This window comes from Rhipicephalus sanguineus, chromosome 7 (assembly GCF_013339695.2).
Source record: "Rhipicephalus sanguineus isolate Rsan-2018 chromosome 7, BIME_Rsan_1.4, whole genome shotgun sequence".
NCBI lineage: Eukaryota > Metazoa > Arthropoda > Arachnida > Ixodida > Ixodidae > Rhipicephalus > Rhipicephalus sanguineus.
In genome coordinates this window covers 16,286,511-16,304,915 of record NC_051182.1, presented here as the reverse complement: position 1 = coordinate 16,304,915, position 18,405 = coordinate 16,286,511, and the positions used below count along the sequence as shown (strand labels likewise).

Below are 18,405 nucleotides of genomic sequence, written 5' to 3'. Positions count from 1 at the left end.
TCGTGTATCACTACTACTACCCGGAGTTATACTCCGATATGTGGTAACCGATATGTGGTTTTGCAATCGAAGGGCAGACCTGAATCATATATTGTGGGCTTGCCTCAGAGTGCCAGGGCAAGACAGAACATACACTAACGGAGAGCAGTGGGAGACCGCACTGCTAAGCCCAGACCCAGAAGTGCAACTCCAAGTCCTTCGGCAAGCCGAGGGTGCCGCCAGAGCTCAAAGACTCATGGCTGCCACCTAGGGAAGGGAGCCCATCCCTCAAATCTTGCCGTCTTAAATAAAAGTTATTTCCTCCTCCTCCTAGCAGTTACACCATAAAGGTGTACACACACACACACACACAAACTAACCTACGTCTGGGTGTTCTCATGATCGCCTCCTTAACTTGGTGTTGACCAAAATTGGTATGGAAGGGTAAGAGGTTTTGATGAATATGACTGTCTGATCATGACATGAATAACGTGAAAATCCTGTCACGTACGTCGTCAAACCTTTTCCTCCACACACGTGTGGCCGATACCCGTAAGCCACAGGCCGCAATATGCGAGTATGTGCCACAGGTGATTGACAGTTTTTATCGACCCAGGAACGGTGAGAACAGACAATCGTAATTCAAATGTGAGAGTGTTAAGAAAAGCAGATATCGGCAGCACTGACTCGACGAATGCAAAGAATAAAAATCAGGATCCCAGCATGAATCAAACCCAAGCATTACCCCAAACCCAGGCAGTCAGGTATTCTACCACAGTGTCATGCCAGGTCTTGAACCTGCTTTGGAAAAAGACCCTATGCAGGTGTAATGTTGGTGCAACGTGAATTGCAGTGCTGGCTATCTAATTTTATAACAAAGCAATAAACATTACATATGTACTTCTGTGATACAGTTTCGATGGCAGCGAAAACGCTAGAGGCCCGTGTACTTAGATTTCGTGTACGTTAAGAAGCCCAGGTGGTCAAAATTTCCGGAGCCTTCCACTACAGTATCTCTCATAATCATACTGTGGTTTTGGGACGTTAAACCCCACCAATTATTTAATTATCCTGTGATACAGGCGTCATGTCAGGTTGACGTCAATTGTGGTTCCAGTTTTGGCTCCGCTATACAGCAGTCTAATAAACATTACATTTTATTCCAATGATTCAGCAAGCTATATTCAAGCGTTGCTCAACCCCGGAGGAACACGCTAACCAAAGTTACGAATGATATTCACATCATCACACTGTAAAATGCACTTCGTTTTCATAATACTGACGTCTTTGCTCTAACGTGGGTGCTGAGGTTACGTCAGACCATAAGTTACCCTTTAAACGCCAGTGTAGTCTATGTTCCTGGTAAGTCCATGATGTGCCCACAATGCCCTACTTACAAAAACATGTCGATCCACCTCGGAACGCTTGGCTCAAAACTAAAAAATGCAGGATAGACAATTACTTGCCGACTGCTTCACATGGAACCGATTCCCGCAAGGTGTGGGATCTGCCAAATTCTTTCTTGTGTTTGTTAGGCTTCCCACTTGTGCGCCCAGCTTCTTGCTCCCAAGTTGATTTCCACCTATTTTTTTTTGTCTTCTAAAGTTACCCCTGTACACATCTTAAGTAGTGAACATTCGTCACTGTTTGAAGAAAGTGTCCCCGCCCTTCTCCTTCCTTGTCTTTGCATTATGTATTAGTATTTCATTCACGTTTCAGTGGCAAAAGCACATATTATCACCTTGCGGGTGTCAAAAGAAAGCCCCCCCCCCCCCTCTCTCGTGTTAAAACAGCATGACAAAAGATGCGAAAAGCCGAAACAACGAACAGCCGTGCGGGTCCGTCTTGTGTTTTTAGAAACCATGTAAGCAATTTGGAGTGCTGTGCACTATACTATGGGAGGATGGTAAGCTTTTGCAGTACAGAGCTTCCTCTTTCTGCGTTGCGTGCCACAGCCGTCTTACTGCAAAATCTTATTGCTGACCGTTTCTGCAATGCGCACTTCAAGCCTATTTCCCGCTCGTTCCCACCTGCAACAGTGTATGAAAGTGGGAATCTAGCTCCAAAGGCGGAAGCAAAAAAAAAAAATGCAATGCAAAGCACAAGCCAACACTACTTTCTTTAGATTGTTCTCACACGCTTGTCAGCTCACGAGTCTTGCATACGGCATCAATGCAGTCGGGGCACGCAGCCACCCGATGGCACCTGCCAGATTGTTGCTTGTGGCCACCGCGCGATGGCACCACAATGTGTTGCAAAAAACAGAGTTCAATCCTTACAATAACCAACGAATCAAAGTCCTCTACGAACATTTGAGTAGGAACAGAGTCAGAGATAAAATAGAAACAAGTGCTCACCTGGTGGTTAATGATACCTGGTCCTTCTGCATCTGCTGAGCAGCACGCAGCAGGGACCTGCGCTTTTCCTCCAGGCTCTGCATACACCATGGCATATCTGTCAATAGTCGTCTCGCAGACTTAACGCTCATTGACACTTGCGACTAGCACTGGTTGCATGACCATTTGCGACTGCCAACCAGAAAGCGGCGCAAAGCAACCGATGTTCACACCTGACAGTGCAACCTATACCTGCCATCACGCTACATTTGAGTCTGCTCGAACTGTGATTGCCTCACAAAATAAGCTAGTGTCCTGTTCCTGTGCATCTCATTGGTTCAAAGGTTTGCGGCTGGAGTCATTCATGCGAATGAAAAATCATGCAGGAAGCGACTGAGACAAAGCAGCCGCTTTTCGACCAAAGCTGTCATTTGCGACCAGTCGCCTTGCAAATAACACTGCCACACAACTGGTGCTAGTCGCAGCTGTGAACAAGCCTTCACAGCCCTGCTTATGGTAAGGTACACACATCACCGTGCCCTCCTGCCCTCCACATGCATTGTCCCCCCCCCCCCTCCCCAAAAGTAAGTTAAGCTCCATTAGAAAGCTAGATGAGAAAAAAAAAAAGAAGACAAGAAGGCCATGTTTTCCATGAAAAGAAGATTGATTGATAACGTTTAATGGCACAAGGGCCCCTAAGCCAGAGTGCCATGAGGTTTCTATTGACTTTTGACCAGGGTTGAAAGTAATTAAAATGATGATTTAAACCTACAGCGAGTCAATAACTGTGAACTTGGTGTCTAGGGCAAGTAGTCTTTTCATCCACTTTACTTTCTTCACATTTATATCATAATTACTACAATACAGTTAAAACAGTACAGTTAACGTGCCCTATACCTTCCTTGGGTTCATTATCTGTTGGTTTTCATTAACAGAGTATCAACAAAGAAAAGAGCCCTTAAAATTTCCTTTTTTCGTTGGTTAGAGTACTGTAATTACAAGCTGTGTAAGTTATCCATACATTCTGTCTGCTATCCAAAAGCACTATTATGATAACGTATGTGCTTTCACTTCGCAGCATGCCTTCGCAACATGGTGAAGTGCTTGCTGTTGTGCTTTATGCAGAGAATCGTTGGGATCCTGCTTCATGGGCGGTTAATAAAATACAAGTTTTAATAGTTGGGCCTATATGCCTGAAATCTAATTCGTGCTCCATGGAATTTGTGGCAATGGGAGGCTTCGCATTTAATTTCAACAAGTTCTCAAACACGAAATGTTGCTGCGGTAGAGAAACAGAACTGAGATACCGGTACGCTGGGACACCATGCTTTCTCAGCAAAATACCACAGTACAAAAGGGATAACTGCGCTACCTGACACACACGTGTGTAGGTAGCGCAGTTATCCCTTTTGTATTAAGATGCACCAACTCGCCCACCAACAAGTTCTTCTAAATCCCACAGTCCTTTGCATCGCGTTGAATTGTTTATAAAGTCTGGGGACTGCACGGTCAGCCTGAACTTAAAAATTAACCCTTTCCTTATCGAGTTTTCTGGCCGAAAACTATTTAAAAATACAGACATTTTTATCTGCCTGTTTGATTCTACGTGTCTTGAAACAAATAAAAAATTTATTCAAAGGCACTTCATTTGCGAGATACAAATGAGATACAGTATAGACCGCTTATAACGTAAGTCGCCGGAGTCGCGAATATCCGCACTATAAGCGGTACCGCACTATAACCAAAACAACCTTCTTCAAAGGGTGCACTGTCACGATCTGCCCCGGGACCGCGGACGAGGGGGCCGAGGCGCCCGCGCTCTAACAAGGACGACCCAAACGCATGGCGGGGTAACAGCTACTGACTGCCGAGCCGCGCTCGTCAGTGTTTATTCTTCACGCACGACCAAGGTTGCCTGCCGAACCTGGCGAGGTAATGAAACTAGGCTAGGCAGGGCGCCACACGCTCGTTACACCCCTCACCCCCAGTTATTGTACACAACATAAAAAAAAATACAAGTCCCAGCCGGTTCGACGTTCATTTAGGTAGGCGAAAAGCGGTCTGGTGCCCTTCGTCGTCGATTGCTCCGCCTGGGTACAGGTGTTGAGGGACTAGGTGCTGTAGCACCAGGTGCTGCCTGTGCCACGCTTGATTCCTCCTGAGACACTGCTGTGGTTGGCAGAGATGGCACTGAACTTGCCGGTGGCCCAACTAGTGGCGCACCACTGGAGGCGCCTGTCCCTTGCGAAATGGCTGTCTCACTGGCCGCAACTGGTGTTGCCGTGGATGCAGCTGGTGCTGCCGTGGATGCAAGCCAGGTCCCGCGGTTAGCCCTCACATGGTCAGCATGCCGGTGCCATGTGGTTCCATCCTGCATTCGTACGAGCAGAGAGGAGGAGCTTGCAGGCGAGACCACTTGTCCAGCAGACCAAGGTGGGCCAGAACGGAAATTCCTGGCGAATACTGGCACTCCAGGCTCCGGCAATGGCCAAGGACGGCACCCTTTGTCAGCAGCCAGCTTCTGCTTCAGCTGTTTGAGGAGCGCCGTAGACCGGAGGTCTGGATGCAGAATGTCCAACGGTGTCTTCACCATCCGTCCCAGCAGAAGCTCACAGGGGGCACGGCCGGTGACATCATGAGGTGTAGTCCGGTACTGGAAGAGTATGCGGGCGACCTGCGTACGGAAATCCCCAGCTTGGCTCTTCTTAAGTTTGTCCTTAATAGTCTGCACCACCCGCTCAGCTGCACCGTTTGAAGCAGGGTGGTACGGAGGAACCATCATTCGGCGGATTCCGTTCTTTGTCAGCCAGGCCAGGTACTCTGCGCTGGCGAAAGCGGGCCCATTATCGGAGACTATGATGTCCGGCAGCCCCTGGGCTGCAAAAACCTGCCGAAGTGCTGCAATGGTCGCACCTGCTGACGGAGTGGTGACAGGTAGGACTTCTACCCACTTTGAAAATGCGTCGACTACCACCAGGAAGTAGTGGCCTTTGAAGGGGCCCCCAAAATCCACGTGAAGGCGGGACCAGGGCCTCTGTGGGAATGGCCATGGGGTGATCTCCACATGACGCGAGGCCCGTTGATGTTCCTGGCAGACTTGGCAGCTCTGCACCATGTGAGCGATGTCCTGGTCCAGTCCAGGCCACCAAACGTGGGACCGGGCCACCATCTTTGTCTTTTCCACGCCAGGATGCCCCGCGTGCAGCAACTGCAGGACCCTGGACCGGAGACTTTGTGGGATCACCACCCTGGAACCCCAAAGTAGGCAGCCCTGCTCCAGGCTCAGCTCAGCGGCCTTGTGGCTGTAGGGCTGCTGCACCAACTCCTCCCCTCGGGATACTGCCTTCACCACCTGGGACAGGACCGGGTCCCGACTGGTCGCCTGCGACACAGCAGACCTGGACAGTACCTCTGGGTACGCATGCTCCAGCATGAGCACTTCAGCTGGCTCTGGAACAGCAGCAGGCACCTCTGGCAGCGGCAACCGGCTCAGGGCATCGGCAGGTCCCAGGTCTTTTCCCGGACGGTACACCAACTGGTAGCTGTAGGCCGCCAGCTTCAAGGCCCATCGTACCACTCGAGGTGATGCCTGCACGGGGACCGCCTTGTCCGGCCCCAGTAGCCCCAGCAGTGGTTTGTGGTCCGTCACTGCCTCGAACTTTCGGCCCCACAGGTACTGGTGAAAACGCTCGACGCCAAACATGAGGGCGAGGCCTTCCTTGTCCAGGTGGCTGTAACGCTGCTCTGCTGTGTGAAGACGTCGAGAAGCAAACGACACCGGGCGTTCTTGGCCATCCTTGTCTCTGTGCGCTAGGACGGCTCCTACACCATAGGGTGATGCATCTACAGTAAGGACAACAGGCTTGGCTGGATCGAAGTGCACCAGCACCGGTGCCTTGGTGATTAGCTGTTTACTGTGCTCAAAGGCCACGTCCTGCTCCTTCTTCCACACCCAATGCTGGCCATCTCGAAGCAGAATGTGCAGTGGCTGTAGATGCGCAGACAGGCTGGGCAGGAACCTCCTGTAGAAATTGATGAGACCAAGGTAGCTTTGCAGCTCTTTCTTGTTTCGGGGCTTCGGCGCCTTCAGAACAGCCTCAACTTTGCGGGGGGCCGGAGTCAGGCCGGCTTGGGAGATGACGTGTCCGAGGTATTCTACACTGGGAACCATGAACACGCACTTTTCCCGCTTGAGCTTGAGACCAGCATCCTGAAGTCGGGCCAGAACGTTGTGCAGATTCTGCATGTGGTCTCCATCGTCAATACCGGTGACGAGGATGTCGTCCAAGTACACTGCCACGTGCTTCATGCCCCTGAAGAGGTTGTCCATCTCTCTCTGAAAGATGGCTGGTGCCGAGGTCACGCCAAATGGTAAACGCGTCTACTGGAAAAGCCCCACAGTTGTCGATATCGTGACATACTTCCGTGAGGCCTCCTGGAGCACCAACTGCTGGTACGCGTCTCTGAGGTCGAGCTTCGTGAACTTCTGGCCACCAGACAAAGCCGACCAGAGATCTTCAATCCGAGGCAGGGGGTACTTTTCAACGGTAGCGACGGGGTTGATCGTAACCTTGAAATCCCCACAGATTCTGACACTACGTCCTCGCTTGGGGACTGGAACGATGGGAGCGGCCCACTCCGCAGTCTTGACTGGTACCAGGATGCCTTCTCGCTGTAACCGTTGCAGCTCCTGGGTTACCCCGTCCTTCAGTGCGAACGGCAGCGGGCGAGGCTTGAAAAACCGAGGCCGGACTCCCTCGGGTACATGGATGCCAGCAGTCGTACCGGCGAATGTGCCCACCCCTGGCTGGAACAGTGACTGGAAATCTGTTAGGAGGCTCGGGATGTCTTTTAAGCCATGTAGGGCTGCTTCCTGGCCTTCTGGCAGCCGAACACCCAGTGCGCAAATCCAATTTCTGCCGAGCAGCGTCGGTGATGACCCCTTGGTCAAATACAGAGGAAGGGTTGCTTCCCTGTTGCCAAAACGAACGCTGACCTGGGTCTGGCCTTGGACCTGGGAAAGCTCTCCAGAGTAACTCCGCAGCATGACGCCTGAAGCCTCGACGGCCACTCCGGGGAAGGTCCTTTTGAAAAGTTTGCCAGCCATGACCGACACACTGGCCCCCGTGTCCAGTTCCATGGAAATGGGGCGCCCGCAAACTTCGACGGTCAGCACGTACGGCGGCACAGACGACGGGACAAGGCCTGTGTGCCACATGTCGAAAATCGGCGGGTTCTCGGACACGACGTTGAGCCTGGCCGCGGAGGAACCCGAGCCTGCTGCCGCACGTCCCCGCCGCCACTTGCGACGCCTACCCTGACCGCGGGCTGTTGTGGAACCTGGGCTTGATCCAGGCTGCTGCTGTGGTGCGCTGTTCTGCTTCCCCGTTCGGCATACTCGTGCAAGGTGCCCAGTTTTTCCGCACGTGAAGCACTGCGAATGTACGAACTGGCACTGTGAGGGGGAATGGGCGTCACCGCAGCGACTGCATATACCGCCCCTTGCCACCATCTTGTTGACCGCCGCTTCTGTTGACGCCGCACGCGCAATCTCGCCGGCGTCTTTTGTCGCCGCGTCCATCGCCAGCGCTGCTTTCACCACGTCGTCCAGCGAGGGGTCGGGAAGTTCCAGGAGACGTGTCTGCATGGCGGGGCTGTTTATGCCGCAGACGAAACGGTCCCGTAGCAGCGAGTCCAGCTGGTCCCCGAAAGCGCAGGTACTCGCCAAACCTCGTAGCGCGGCGACGAAGTGCCCGAGGCACTCCCCTTCCCGGCGGCTCCGGTTGTTGAAGCGGAAACGCTCCATTAGCGTGGACGACGCCGGACTGAAGTGCGAGCGCAGTGTAGTGAGCAGCTCGCTGAGCGTCTTGGTATGCGGTGTAGCCGGCTCTAGGAGGTCGAGCAGGAGACTGAAGACTTGGGTTCCGCAACTTGCCAGGAAAATGTCCCGCTGTTTCTCCTCGGGCGTGTCGTTAGCGCGGAAAAACACGTGAACTTGCTCCTCATAGATGGGCCAGGCGGACCCGTCTCCCTCGAACGGCTCGAGCCTTCCGTACAGCGGCATGGCGGCAGATGCGGGGGGCGTTGTTTTGCCGCTCGCGATGGCCTGGGTCGACACGTTGACTGTACTCGTCGCCAGTGTCACGATCTGCCCCGGGACCGCGGACGAGGGGGCCAAGGCGCCCGCGCTCTAACAAGGACGACCCAAAAGCATGGCGGGGTAACAGCTACTGACTGCCGAGCCGCGCTCGTCAGTGTTTATTCTTCACGCACGACCAAGGCTGCCTGCCGAACCTGGCGAGGTAATGAAACTAGGCTAGGCAGGGCGCCACACGCTCGTTACAGTGCACTTGCGCAAAACGTGTTGAGCATGTAGCCTCGCGTGTCCGATAATCGACATATGCGATTTGGGGCGCTTACAACCACTTAAATCTCCGAATGTTCAAAAATTAGCCGCCAAAGACCCGCATTGCCAACGAAATGAACACGCGGGGAAAAAAGCAAACAAAACAAAGTGCCATCACGGAAATTCGCCGACTACGTTTCAGGCCACCTCGAGGTATGCGCATTACACAGAAACCATGTCGAATCGCGACCGAAATTTCACGTGCTGAGCGCGGTACCGATCGTTCGATTTCACGGGCGCACACGCGATGTCCAAGACATTGCAATCGAATCCGGAACCACCATTCGAGAGTTGCTTGTGCCAACCATGCCCTCGTTTTCATTAACGATACGATTCCCTTCCCTTCAAGTGCAGCCATCGCAAAAAGCTTTGTTGATTCCGCACCAAACCGCAACTTTTATCGCCCGCGACCGCTACCGAAAAGCAACCAACACTGATTAGGCCTAGCCTGCGGTTCAGCATGTTGTCGCGGGAAGTTTGTCCAAGACAACATGAAGGTCGGATGTCGAAAAGATCGCACTCAAGCACTAACCCAAGAACAGCGCGGGTGATACGAAGTTTGTGTTCGCGGCCGGGAGATCAACGGCGACAAAAGCCCGCCAAGCTCGTTTAAGTCCCCGCACTGGCAGAAAAGGCGAAAGCTCGCGTCATGAAGCCGCAAAACTTTTCAATTTGCGGACGAGGTAGCAAACGCGATATCTGTAGCAAGTGTGATAACGACGACGCTTTTCCCGACAGGAAACTTACTTTAAAGCGCACTTGATGAGGACGCGATCGTATGTTCCACGCGGAACGCGCTGCCGGCAAGCGGCCGCGGAGCCTTGCCGCCGCCGATGCAAAGGCTACTCCGTCGCCTAGGCAACCACCATCCTTCCCCACTCGGCGAGCCCGCACAGCGCTGCCGCGGTCTTTTCCTCCCTCCACCCCTCGTTCGTTCACTGTGCGTACCCTCGCCCTTCGTAACGACCTCGTCGCTCCCTCCCCAGCGGCGCGCCTCCTTTGAGAACCGCACTCGCTACCGCGTTTGTCAGAAATATTTTCCCGCAACCGCATTATAAACGGTATTTTATCTTGGGGGACTGCACAATAAGCGGTATGCGTATACATGCGGTTCTATGGGAGGGTAAACGGGAGTCGAAAAAGACCGCATTATAACCGGTCCTGCACTATATGCGGTTACGTTATAAGTGGTCTGCACTGATATATATATATTTTTTGAAAATATGCAAAGGATTGGCTTCACTGCACTGAAAAACGGAAAGTGGCCTAACCTCGCCACTCTTCGTTGCAGAAAATGTCTCTCTGAAATTAAAGAAAAAGCGTAAAGCACAAGGAAGCGAGTCCATGAAAACAAACTTTGGACGCGCCAATGATTTAGAGAAACTATGCTGCTATGTGTAGTCGCTGCCACACTCGCAAGAGAGCTGAAAATTTAATGAAGCTTTGGCAAACAAGGGCATCTTTTTTCCCTGAAGTTCTGGCACGCGCGCACCGGTCGCGCAGAGAGGAGGACGCGTGAGAGAAGTTAAGAGTTGCACCTCGACGCCTCCACTGTCACTTCCCCTGAAGAAGGAATCAAGTTGATTCCGAAACGTTGGGAAATAAACCCATTTTTTTGGTTCGAGCCCTTTGAAAGTTAATTCAAGCGCCTTGCGTGGAAACTCAGTGCAGGAAACTACAGTGCGCAGCAGACATGTCTCGCTTTCTGCACGCTTCTCGAGTATGGAAAGCCCAAGGGCCCGGCAGAGCAGCGGTGTGGTGCGGCGGTTCCCCGCAAAAGGCCCGCACAGAAGCTGGAATGTTGGACGCTTTCCCAGTATTCTAGGTTACTCTACCGCGGGCTAAAAAGCAGCCAGCACCCCTAGAGTGTTTTGTAGTTGATGACTTTCATTGCAACGGTATCTATATGCATTAATATAAATAGTACCGCAAGCAAAACAGAACATACCTCAAGCAAGATCGTGGCGAAGTGCAAAGGGTTGACGCTTGGGCAAGTTGGTGTGGATTCATTTCTAAATGTTAAAGCGCCTAGGTTTGGAAAGGGACGAGACAAACAGAGGCAGAGCGCAGACTTCCAACTACAGTCAACGTCCGATTTTTCGGACTCCCTGGGGACCGCAAAATCGTCCGAAAAATCTGGCAGTCCGAAAGAACTAATTCGTGTTTTTTTTTTTATTCCGCACAAGCAGTGAAATCACCACAGCCCCGTCCGAAATAGCTTTAATGCCTCCCAGTATACTTATCAGGCATTTTAGCCCCGCTTAATTACGTGCCAACCACCACTTGTGAATCTGCGTCTCGTGAAGAATAGTGATGAGCGCTGCTGATACCAGCAAAGCGCGGAATAGATTACGGCTATTTTACTGAACTTAATAACGTAATCTTGAAGTATGGTCTAGTAGTAGAAGAAAGCTTCCTTTACGTAGTTTGGGCCAGTCTGAATTGTTTCGCATGGTTGCACCTAGCAAATACATCAACTACATAGCACTTGCCAGTATGCTCCAATGACCACTCGAAATTACAGTTTTAACTTAAATATGGCTTGCAAGCATGTCGAGCCTTCTTTTTCTTTGAAACAACGCAAGAACGATGTCTTGTAGCATGCTGGGCGCCAATTATGAAATTTTTGCAAAACTGTAGCAGGATGTAGCAGGTTTCGCCTCTTGGCGCAGCTATCACACCACTGGTGAAGGGGCAACTGCCAGAAAAGTTCTTTCTTAAGTTCGACCATAGCGGATCTTGAAAGGCAGCTTTGCTGCAATACGGGGGTGTGATGAGGTGAACCATACTGAAAATCTGAAGGGGTCACTTTCAATCGGACGTTGACCGTATTTGTTTTTCAGAAGTTCGAACAGTTCGAATAGTAAAATTCCAGTGCGAATCGAATCGAATAACAAACACTGTTATAAAAATATTCGAAATTTCAAGTATTCACACACTCCTACTCGTAATCAAACTAGCTGCCATAAAAAAAAAACCTTCCGTGCATCAAAAGACTTAATAAAATCGCAGTGCCTATTCTGTGGTCCAGACCACAGGATAAACTCCAGCTTTATTCTGTGGACCAGACCACAAAATAAAATTCAGCGTTATTTTGTGGACCACACAAAGAACTTGCGCGCTGTGAGCTGTGCAGAATGTACTACTGTAGCCCAAGCAGCCCACCTCTCTTGACGACAGTTTTCTGTCACAAATTGCGATTGTTTATCCTGTGGTCTGGTCCACAGAACAGGCACTGACCCCTCCTCCCTTGACGACAGCTTCTCTCGTGAATCGCAATATTTGCTCGCCATTTTGTAAATTGATATTGAAGTTTTGTAAATCGATATCGTTTTGTAAATCGGTATGCGTGAAAGATTCCAATGTTTTGACATATGCGAGTATTGATATCAGCCGCAGATAAACTTGTTACTGCGAACGGAAACAGCAAAACAAAGGCGTGTAATGATAAGAAATGACGGCGGTTCTAAAATTTCGTGAACCTGATCCATCGAGTATGCAACGCTTAAGTCACTTTCGCCGCTGTACACCTGTGTCAAGCAAAAAAAAAAAAAATAAGATTGGCGAGATCTACTAGTTGTCACTGGACGTAGAACACTTTGTCACTTAAGTACATACACTTGCACGCGCCGTATAATTACGAGTACTTGTACGATCGTCAACGTCTGAAAACGTTACAGAAACAGCTAAAGTAGCCCCTTGCCAATCTCAGTGCACTACTTTTTGCACGACACTAATGCACTGCGGTGACAGTGACTGAAGTGTGCCCTGACGCAATAGATCAGGGCCAGAATATTTTAGTAGCGTCGCCCTTTGTCGTTATGATTTCCTTCTCGCGGTGGCACTGACGCTGTTCTTCGGAAGATCTGTGGCAGTGTTCGCACAATCGGGGGAATCACTCAAAATTTGAGTCTCCCGTGCAGATCTTGGTGCACTTTTTTTTTGCATGACACAAATGTACTGAGGTGAAAGTGACTGAAGTGTTCCGCACGTGATAGATAAGGTCCAGAAATTTTTAGAACCGCTGTGATTTGTTATTACGCGCCTTCTTTTTGCTGCTTCAATTCACAGGTTTACTTGCTTTGGCATGTCAGACCAGCAAACATGAAGGTGGGCTTCGCCTTCGCATTTCGGACCTTTCACTTATAAGCATCTTCCATCTCCCGTACTCTGCCCGGAAATGACCTCCTATTCACAAAACTGCGAGCGAATATTGCGATTCGTGAGAGAAGCTGTCGTCAAGAGAGGAGGGCACAGTGCTTATTCTATGAACTAGACAACACAATAAACATTTCCAATTTGTGAGAGAAACCTGTCGTCAAGAGAGGTGGGCTGTTTGGGCTGTGCGATGTATGGTGTGCACGGTCCACAGCACAAATCTCCTTGGTGTGGTCCACAAAATAAAGCTGCACTTTAGTTTGTGGTCTAGTTCACAGAACAAAGCTGCAGTTTATCCAGTGGTCTGGTTCACATAATACAGTAGAACCCTGCTGTTACGTTCCTCACTGCTGCGTTTTCCCGGCTGTTACGTCGGTTTCCGCCGGTCCCGGCATAGCTCCCATAGGATACAATGTATTGGGAACCCCGCTGTTACGTCGTAACTGTCGGACCGTTCCCGTATGATACGTCGCGAAGTGCGCCCAGAGCCAACCGAGTGACTACCAAAGAGAGCGGCCATGGTGCATTTTCACACAGCTTGGCCTCGTTTGACTGTAATATTAGCCGCATGAGAGGCGCAAGCAACAGAATCTTTCAATTGATGCAAACAAAAGCATGGCCTTCGAGATTCAAATTGCAAAGATGGCGTCTATGACGTAACTGCTCGCGAAAGCAAGGCCTTTGAGATTGGCACTTACTACTGACAAAAGCATAGCCTCTGAGATTTGCATTGCACAAACATGGCGTGTATGACGTAATTGCATGCGAAAGCAAGGCCTTCGAGATTGGCATTCACTTCTGCCATCGCGTTGGCGTAGACTCATCATCATCGTTATTTGTCGGAGAACGGGAGGAGTTCGAGCTGGTTGGAGCTCGCATGGTCGTGCGTGCGGTTCGTGGTCGGACTCGCCGCGCCGGTCGTGATTGGGTGTGCTTAGTTCTTTCATGCCTACAGCTGTTGGTGTTAAAAAAATCACATACGTTGATTACATTTCTGTGGATAAGGCCATCCTAAGCTCCGCGTTTCTATCCATCGACTAGATCACGGCTGAGCGCGCCACTTTTCGTGCTGCTCGTAAGAATTGAAATAAAATTCTGTACCACTAAATATTTTGCCGTTTTTCGGCTCTTACATTTCCCGTCTCTTACGTTTATTTCCTACAGTCCCTTCAAAAACGTATCAGCGGGGTTCTACTGTAGATTGGGGCTATATTCTGTGGTCTGGTGCACAAAAACCGTCGTCAAGAGAGGTGGGCTGCTTGGGATGGTACATTCTGCGCGGCCCAAAGCGCACAACCAGTGGCACAGCTTTATTGTATGGTCCATAAAATAACGCTGCATTTTATTTCGTGGTCTGGTCCACAGGATAAAGCTGCAGTTTATCCTGTGGTCTGGACCACAGAAATGTCACTGCGTAATAAAATGCTGCTTGGTTGTTTCTGTTTGATTCATGGAAAAAAAGAACCTCTTTGGCGTTGCCATGGGGAACGGCGCGCACGGTTCAAAGGTTTCCTTTTCGCCGAACTGTGCTTCGCCCGGCGCCTTGTCTCACTCACGCGGTCGCGTCTCAGTGGTAGTTTCAGTATTGCGCACTGTCGTGTGTGTTTTGCACGCTCGTGAAAGTCGCTCTGACAGAAAGTTAGACAAAATGGCGCATGCACGTGATGTTGCCTGATGCCCGAATGGTGCACGCCGCCGCGCAGTAAAGGCGGGCAACGTTGGGCACAGCAACAGTGACGTGAGAAAGACCACTTTCAGGCGGGTGAGTTGAAGTGCGCTAATGCGATGTGGACCACTAAAACGTGATTTTATTTCAAAATAAGCACTTCCTTGGTATAAAAGTAGCTACGAGGTTTCTGGACTGCTATTTCAACAATGAATGTGGACTTAATATTTGCCTTTAGTGTCCCTTTGTAACACACTACAGTCAAACCCCGCTACAATGAAATTGACGGCGCTCGGAAAAATGTTCTGAATATTTCGTTGTAGTGAAATCGAAAAAAATATGGCTGACCTGAGCTAGTAGAACAGAGAAACGTTTATTTCCAAAATTCAAAAAGTGTCTGCTGCTTCCTTTGCGTCCCCAGCAGTGTCACGACGCGGTTCTCATTTATGCATAGTGACGCCACCTTGAAAAGCACGCAGAAACAATGGCTTCCGCGAACGAACCACAGAGGCACGGTTGCAGAACACGAACTGCACAGTTGCACTAATATGCTAACACTAGCTATCTGCCAACAGCGGCGAAATGCAGGTGTGCTGTCGCGGAGCGATGACTTGCGCCTTATTTTATGCTATTCTTATCCACCACTCGCGGCTGGCTGATCCCATTGATAACACGGACGAATTGTTGCTACGACCACCGGTCGCACTGGCCAAGCGCGAAAAGCACAAAAAGCATGGGCTTGGAAAAGGCATCGTTCCGCGATAGCACTCCAGGGCTGCTCGCGTTGATAACGTGAATGTACCGTCGCTCTGACCACTAGCGAAGCGCGAAAAGCATGAAAAGCATTGGAAAGGCATCGGAAAAGGAATCATTCCGCGAATGCATCCCAGTGTGGACAACTGAGCTTTGGCTTCGGATGGTCTGCGACTAAGCAACTCAAGCCAGTTGCGAAAGCAGCGCAGTATGGTCGCCGTCGCTATCAAGCAATGGTGGCCCCCATGCTCAGTCAACAGTGCTGGTTTCTGGTGGTGCCAACACGCGATTTAGACTTTGGATTCGTATTTTTATGTTCTAAAATGCATCAAATTGTCCGAGATTGTGTTTATTGCACCGTAAATTAAATGTTTAAGCCCGGAATGGCATCGTCAAATTTCGTTGAAGCGGAACGGCAGCAGAAAAAGTGTTCGTTGTGGCAAGCATATTTATGCATTGACTCCTTGGACTGTTGACGGGGAACCGAGAATTTTTCGTTGTACCGGAAATTTCGTTGAAGCGGAGTTTGCTGTAGCGGAGTTCGATTGTATACGCGTATTCCGGAAGACAGTGATGTTCACAACGCATTTCATGAGCGCTGCAGTGAAACTGGTGTAGCCAGTGCAGTACAACCAGCGGCTGCCGGTGTTAAATAATGTCGGTCTGACGACGCGGCAACATAGGCATGAGGCGGTATCGGCAATGCATCTTTATTGCCATCACGAAACCAAACACAAGACTGAGGAACAACTGGAATAACATTGCTATATACAGTCAACTGCCGATTTTTCGGACTCCCTAGGGACCGCGAAATTGTCCGAAAAATCGGGCAGTCCGAAAAAACAAATTCATGCTTTTTTATTCTGCTCAAGTGTTAAATCGCCACAGCCACGTCCAAAATAGCTTTAATGCCTCCCAGTACAATTATCAGGCATTTTGGTGCGCGGCCAGGCTCTCGCAAATACATTCGGTACCTGCCGCGAACCCCGCTTAACTACGTACGTGCCAACCGCCACTTTTGCATCTCGTGATGAGCGCCGCTGATAACAGCAAAGCGCGGAATAGATTATGGGTATCTCGCAAGAAGCGTTTGTAAACGATGACCGGAACACAAAGACTGTGGCGGAAGAGCGGACGACTCGTCCGGCTTTTTCCGATGCGTGTGCGCACGTCAGCTTAGTTGGCGATGTACTGCACACAACTAGAAACGATCGGCTTGACACGGCAGCAAATGCTGCGTATCGGCGGCGATTCGGCGATGTGTACGCGCATATGCTGCCGTGTCAAGCCGATCGTTTCTAGTTGTGTGCAGCACATCGCCAACTAAGCTGATGCCGTCACTTTACTGTTGCTGTATCGTACGCACGCATTTATCATGAAAGGGTTCGTGATGCACACTTAGTTCTTTACCGCACACGGGCGCGGCAATGGCGAGCTGGTTTCGTCCGCAAAGGCAACGCGTCTATGCGGCGCACTTAGCGGTCTCGCACAAAAAGGCAGCAGGAATGGCGGCGCAGCGCATTTGGGTTCGCGCCTATTAAATGCGAGCAGTACGCATGCAACTGCGCTAGGCCACGCGCACTACCGAGCAGTTAACCGAAGATGCTTATCGTAAGGGTTGTCAGCGATTAAGTCGTACTGGCGCATTTGCCAGCTGCCGCCATCACGCCTCCGTGCATTTCCCGCTGCCTATCCGTAACATCGCCGCACGGCGTCGCGATAGAGGCCCCTTTGAATTTCTGGTCTGCTTCACCTCACAACGCTTCGGCATTGCGGCAAAGCGGACTTTCGGACTCTGCTATTGTCTCAAACAGATCAACTCGCGAAAGCGCTGGTCCGAACCTAAGAGATGATAGACGCGGCAGAGGTGGGGGCTTCAAATAATGCCTTTCGGACCTGCAATTTGGGCAGAAAGTCCGAAAAATCGGACTCAGAATAGCTTCAGCGTCCGAAATTTTGGACATTCTAATACACTGAAGTCTATGGAGCTGGTGACGGTGCCGCGAAAGCGTCCGAATTTTCGAGCATGTCCGGAAAATCGGGCGTCCGAAAAATCGGCAGTTGACTGTATGTACACCTGCCCCCGGCAGGTGGCACTCTTCAATATAGGGTAGCTTGATCAGGCTATGCATATATGCTGACTACAGCAGCTAGCATCAACACACAACAGCCTGCATCTCATATCTTTCGACCCTCAGCCGCTGGGGGCTGCGCATGTGTGGTTCAGAATCGCAAATGGTGCTTAAAGCCCAAATTAACCTTCGTTATGCTTTGGAGAGTAGAAAGGGCCTTACAGCTACAGTAAACATTTGGACAGCAGTTGTCATAATGAACTGTACAACAGAACAAACTTACCTCCAGCACCTTCGGCTTGACACGAACCTCCTGCACCAATCCCTGGAACACTGTGGTGACTAGCTCTATGACTTGGTCCACTGTCAGCACGACACTGAAAGCAAAACAGGAATAAGCAGGGACACTGCTTTTCAAAATTAAAAAAAAAAATTCTTAAACAATTTTGATGAAACTTGCCAAGTTATGCATATTTGTTTCGTGATTCAAGTATGCAATTATTTTTCTAGTATAAAATGTACTTTTTAAATTATCAAATATTTCATGTGACTTTTGGGGAGCAAGATTTTTTCCTAAACCAAGAGAGTTACAAAGTAAATTAGCATATCACAATAATCTGCAGTCAGAACTGAACTGCATGTAGTCACGCAAGAAAAAAATTTAAGGTAGCTTTGCACTACTGGTGCCAACCCTGAAGGAAGTGCACAGCCGGGCAGCCTTCTTTGTTCTTAGGCGTAGCTCAATTGGTAGAGCATTGGACGCATTATTCGAAAAATTGCAGGATCAGTAGTTTCTGCTGGCAGCCAGTTATCTTTCTGTGCAGTTTACTTTCTTCACACACATATATCGTAATAACTACAAAAAATTCGGCAGATCCCACGCAATGTGGGAATCGATGTAATGTGAAGAAGCCAGCAAAGGGCTGCATACATCGCTTTGTTTGTCTTTGAGCCAAATGAAATCATTCATGCCATGACATCTAGTTCACCATATATCGCATGTTTGCCATGCACGCATGCATGTACAATATGGTA

The 18,405-nt window shown here is 50.0% G+C and overlaps 1 protein-coding gene across 1 annotated transcript in view; it reads right to left on the bottom strand.

Annotated features, from left to right (window-relative positions):
* The window catches only part of LOC119399311 (TATA-binding protein-associated factor 172-like), a 374,345-nt gene that overhangs the window by 159,334 nt on the left and 196,606 nt on the right, over positions 1 to 18,405 (bottom strand). The window contains 2 exon segments of the mRNA XM_049417333.1: positions 2,337 to 2,413; positions 17,654 to 17,747. Of these exon segments, the coding sequence (XP_049273290.1) occupies positions 2,337 to 2,413; positions 17,654 to 17,747 (171 nt within the window).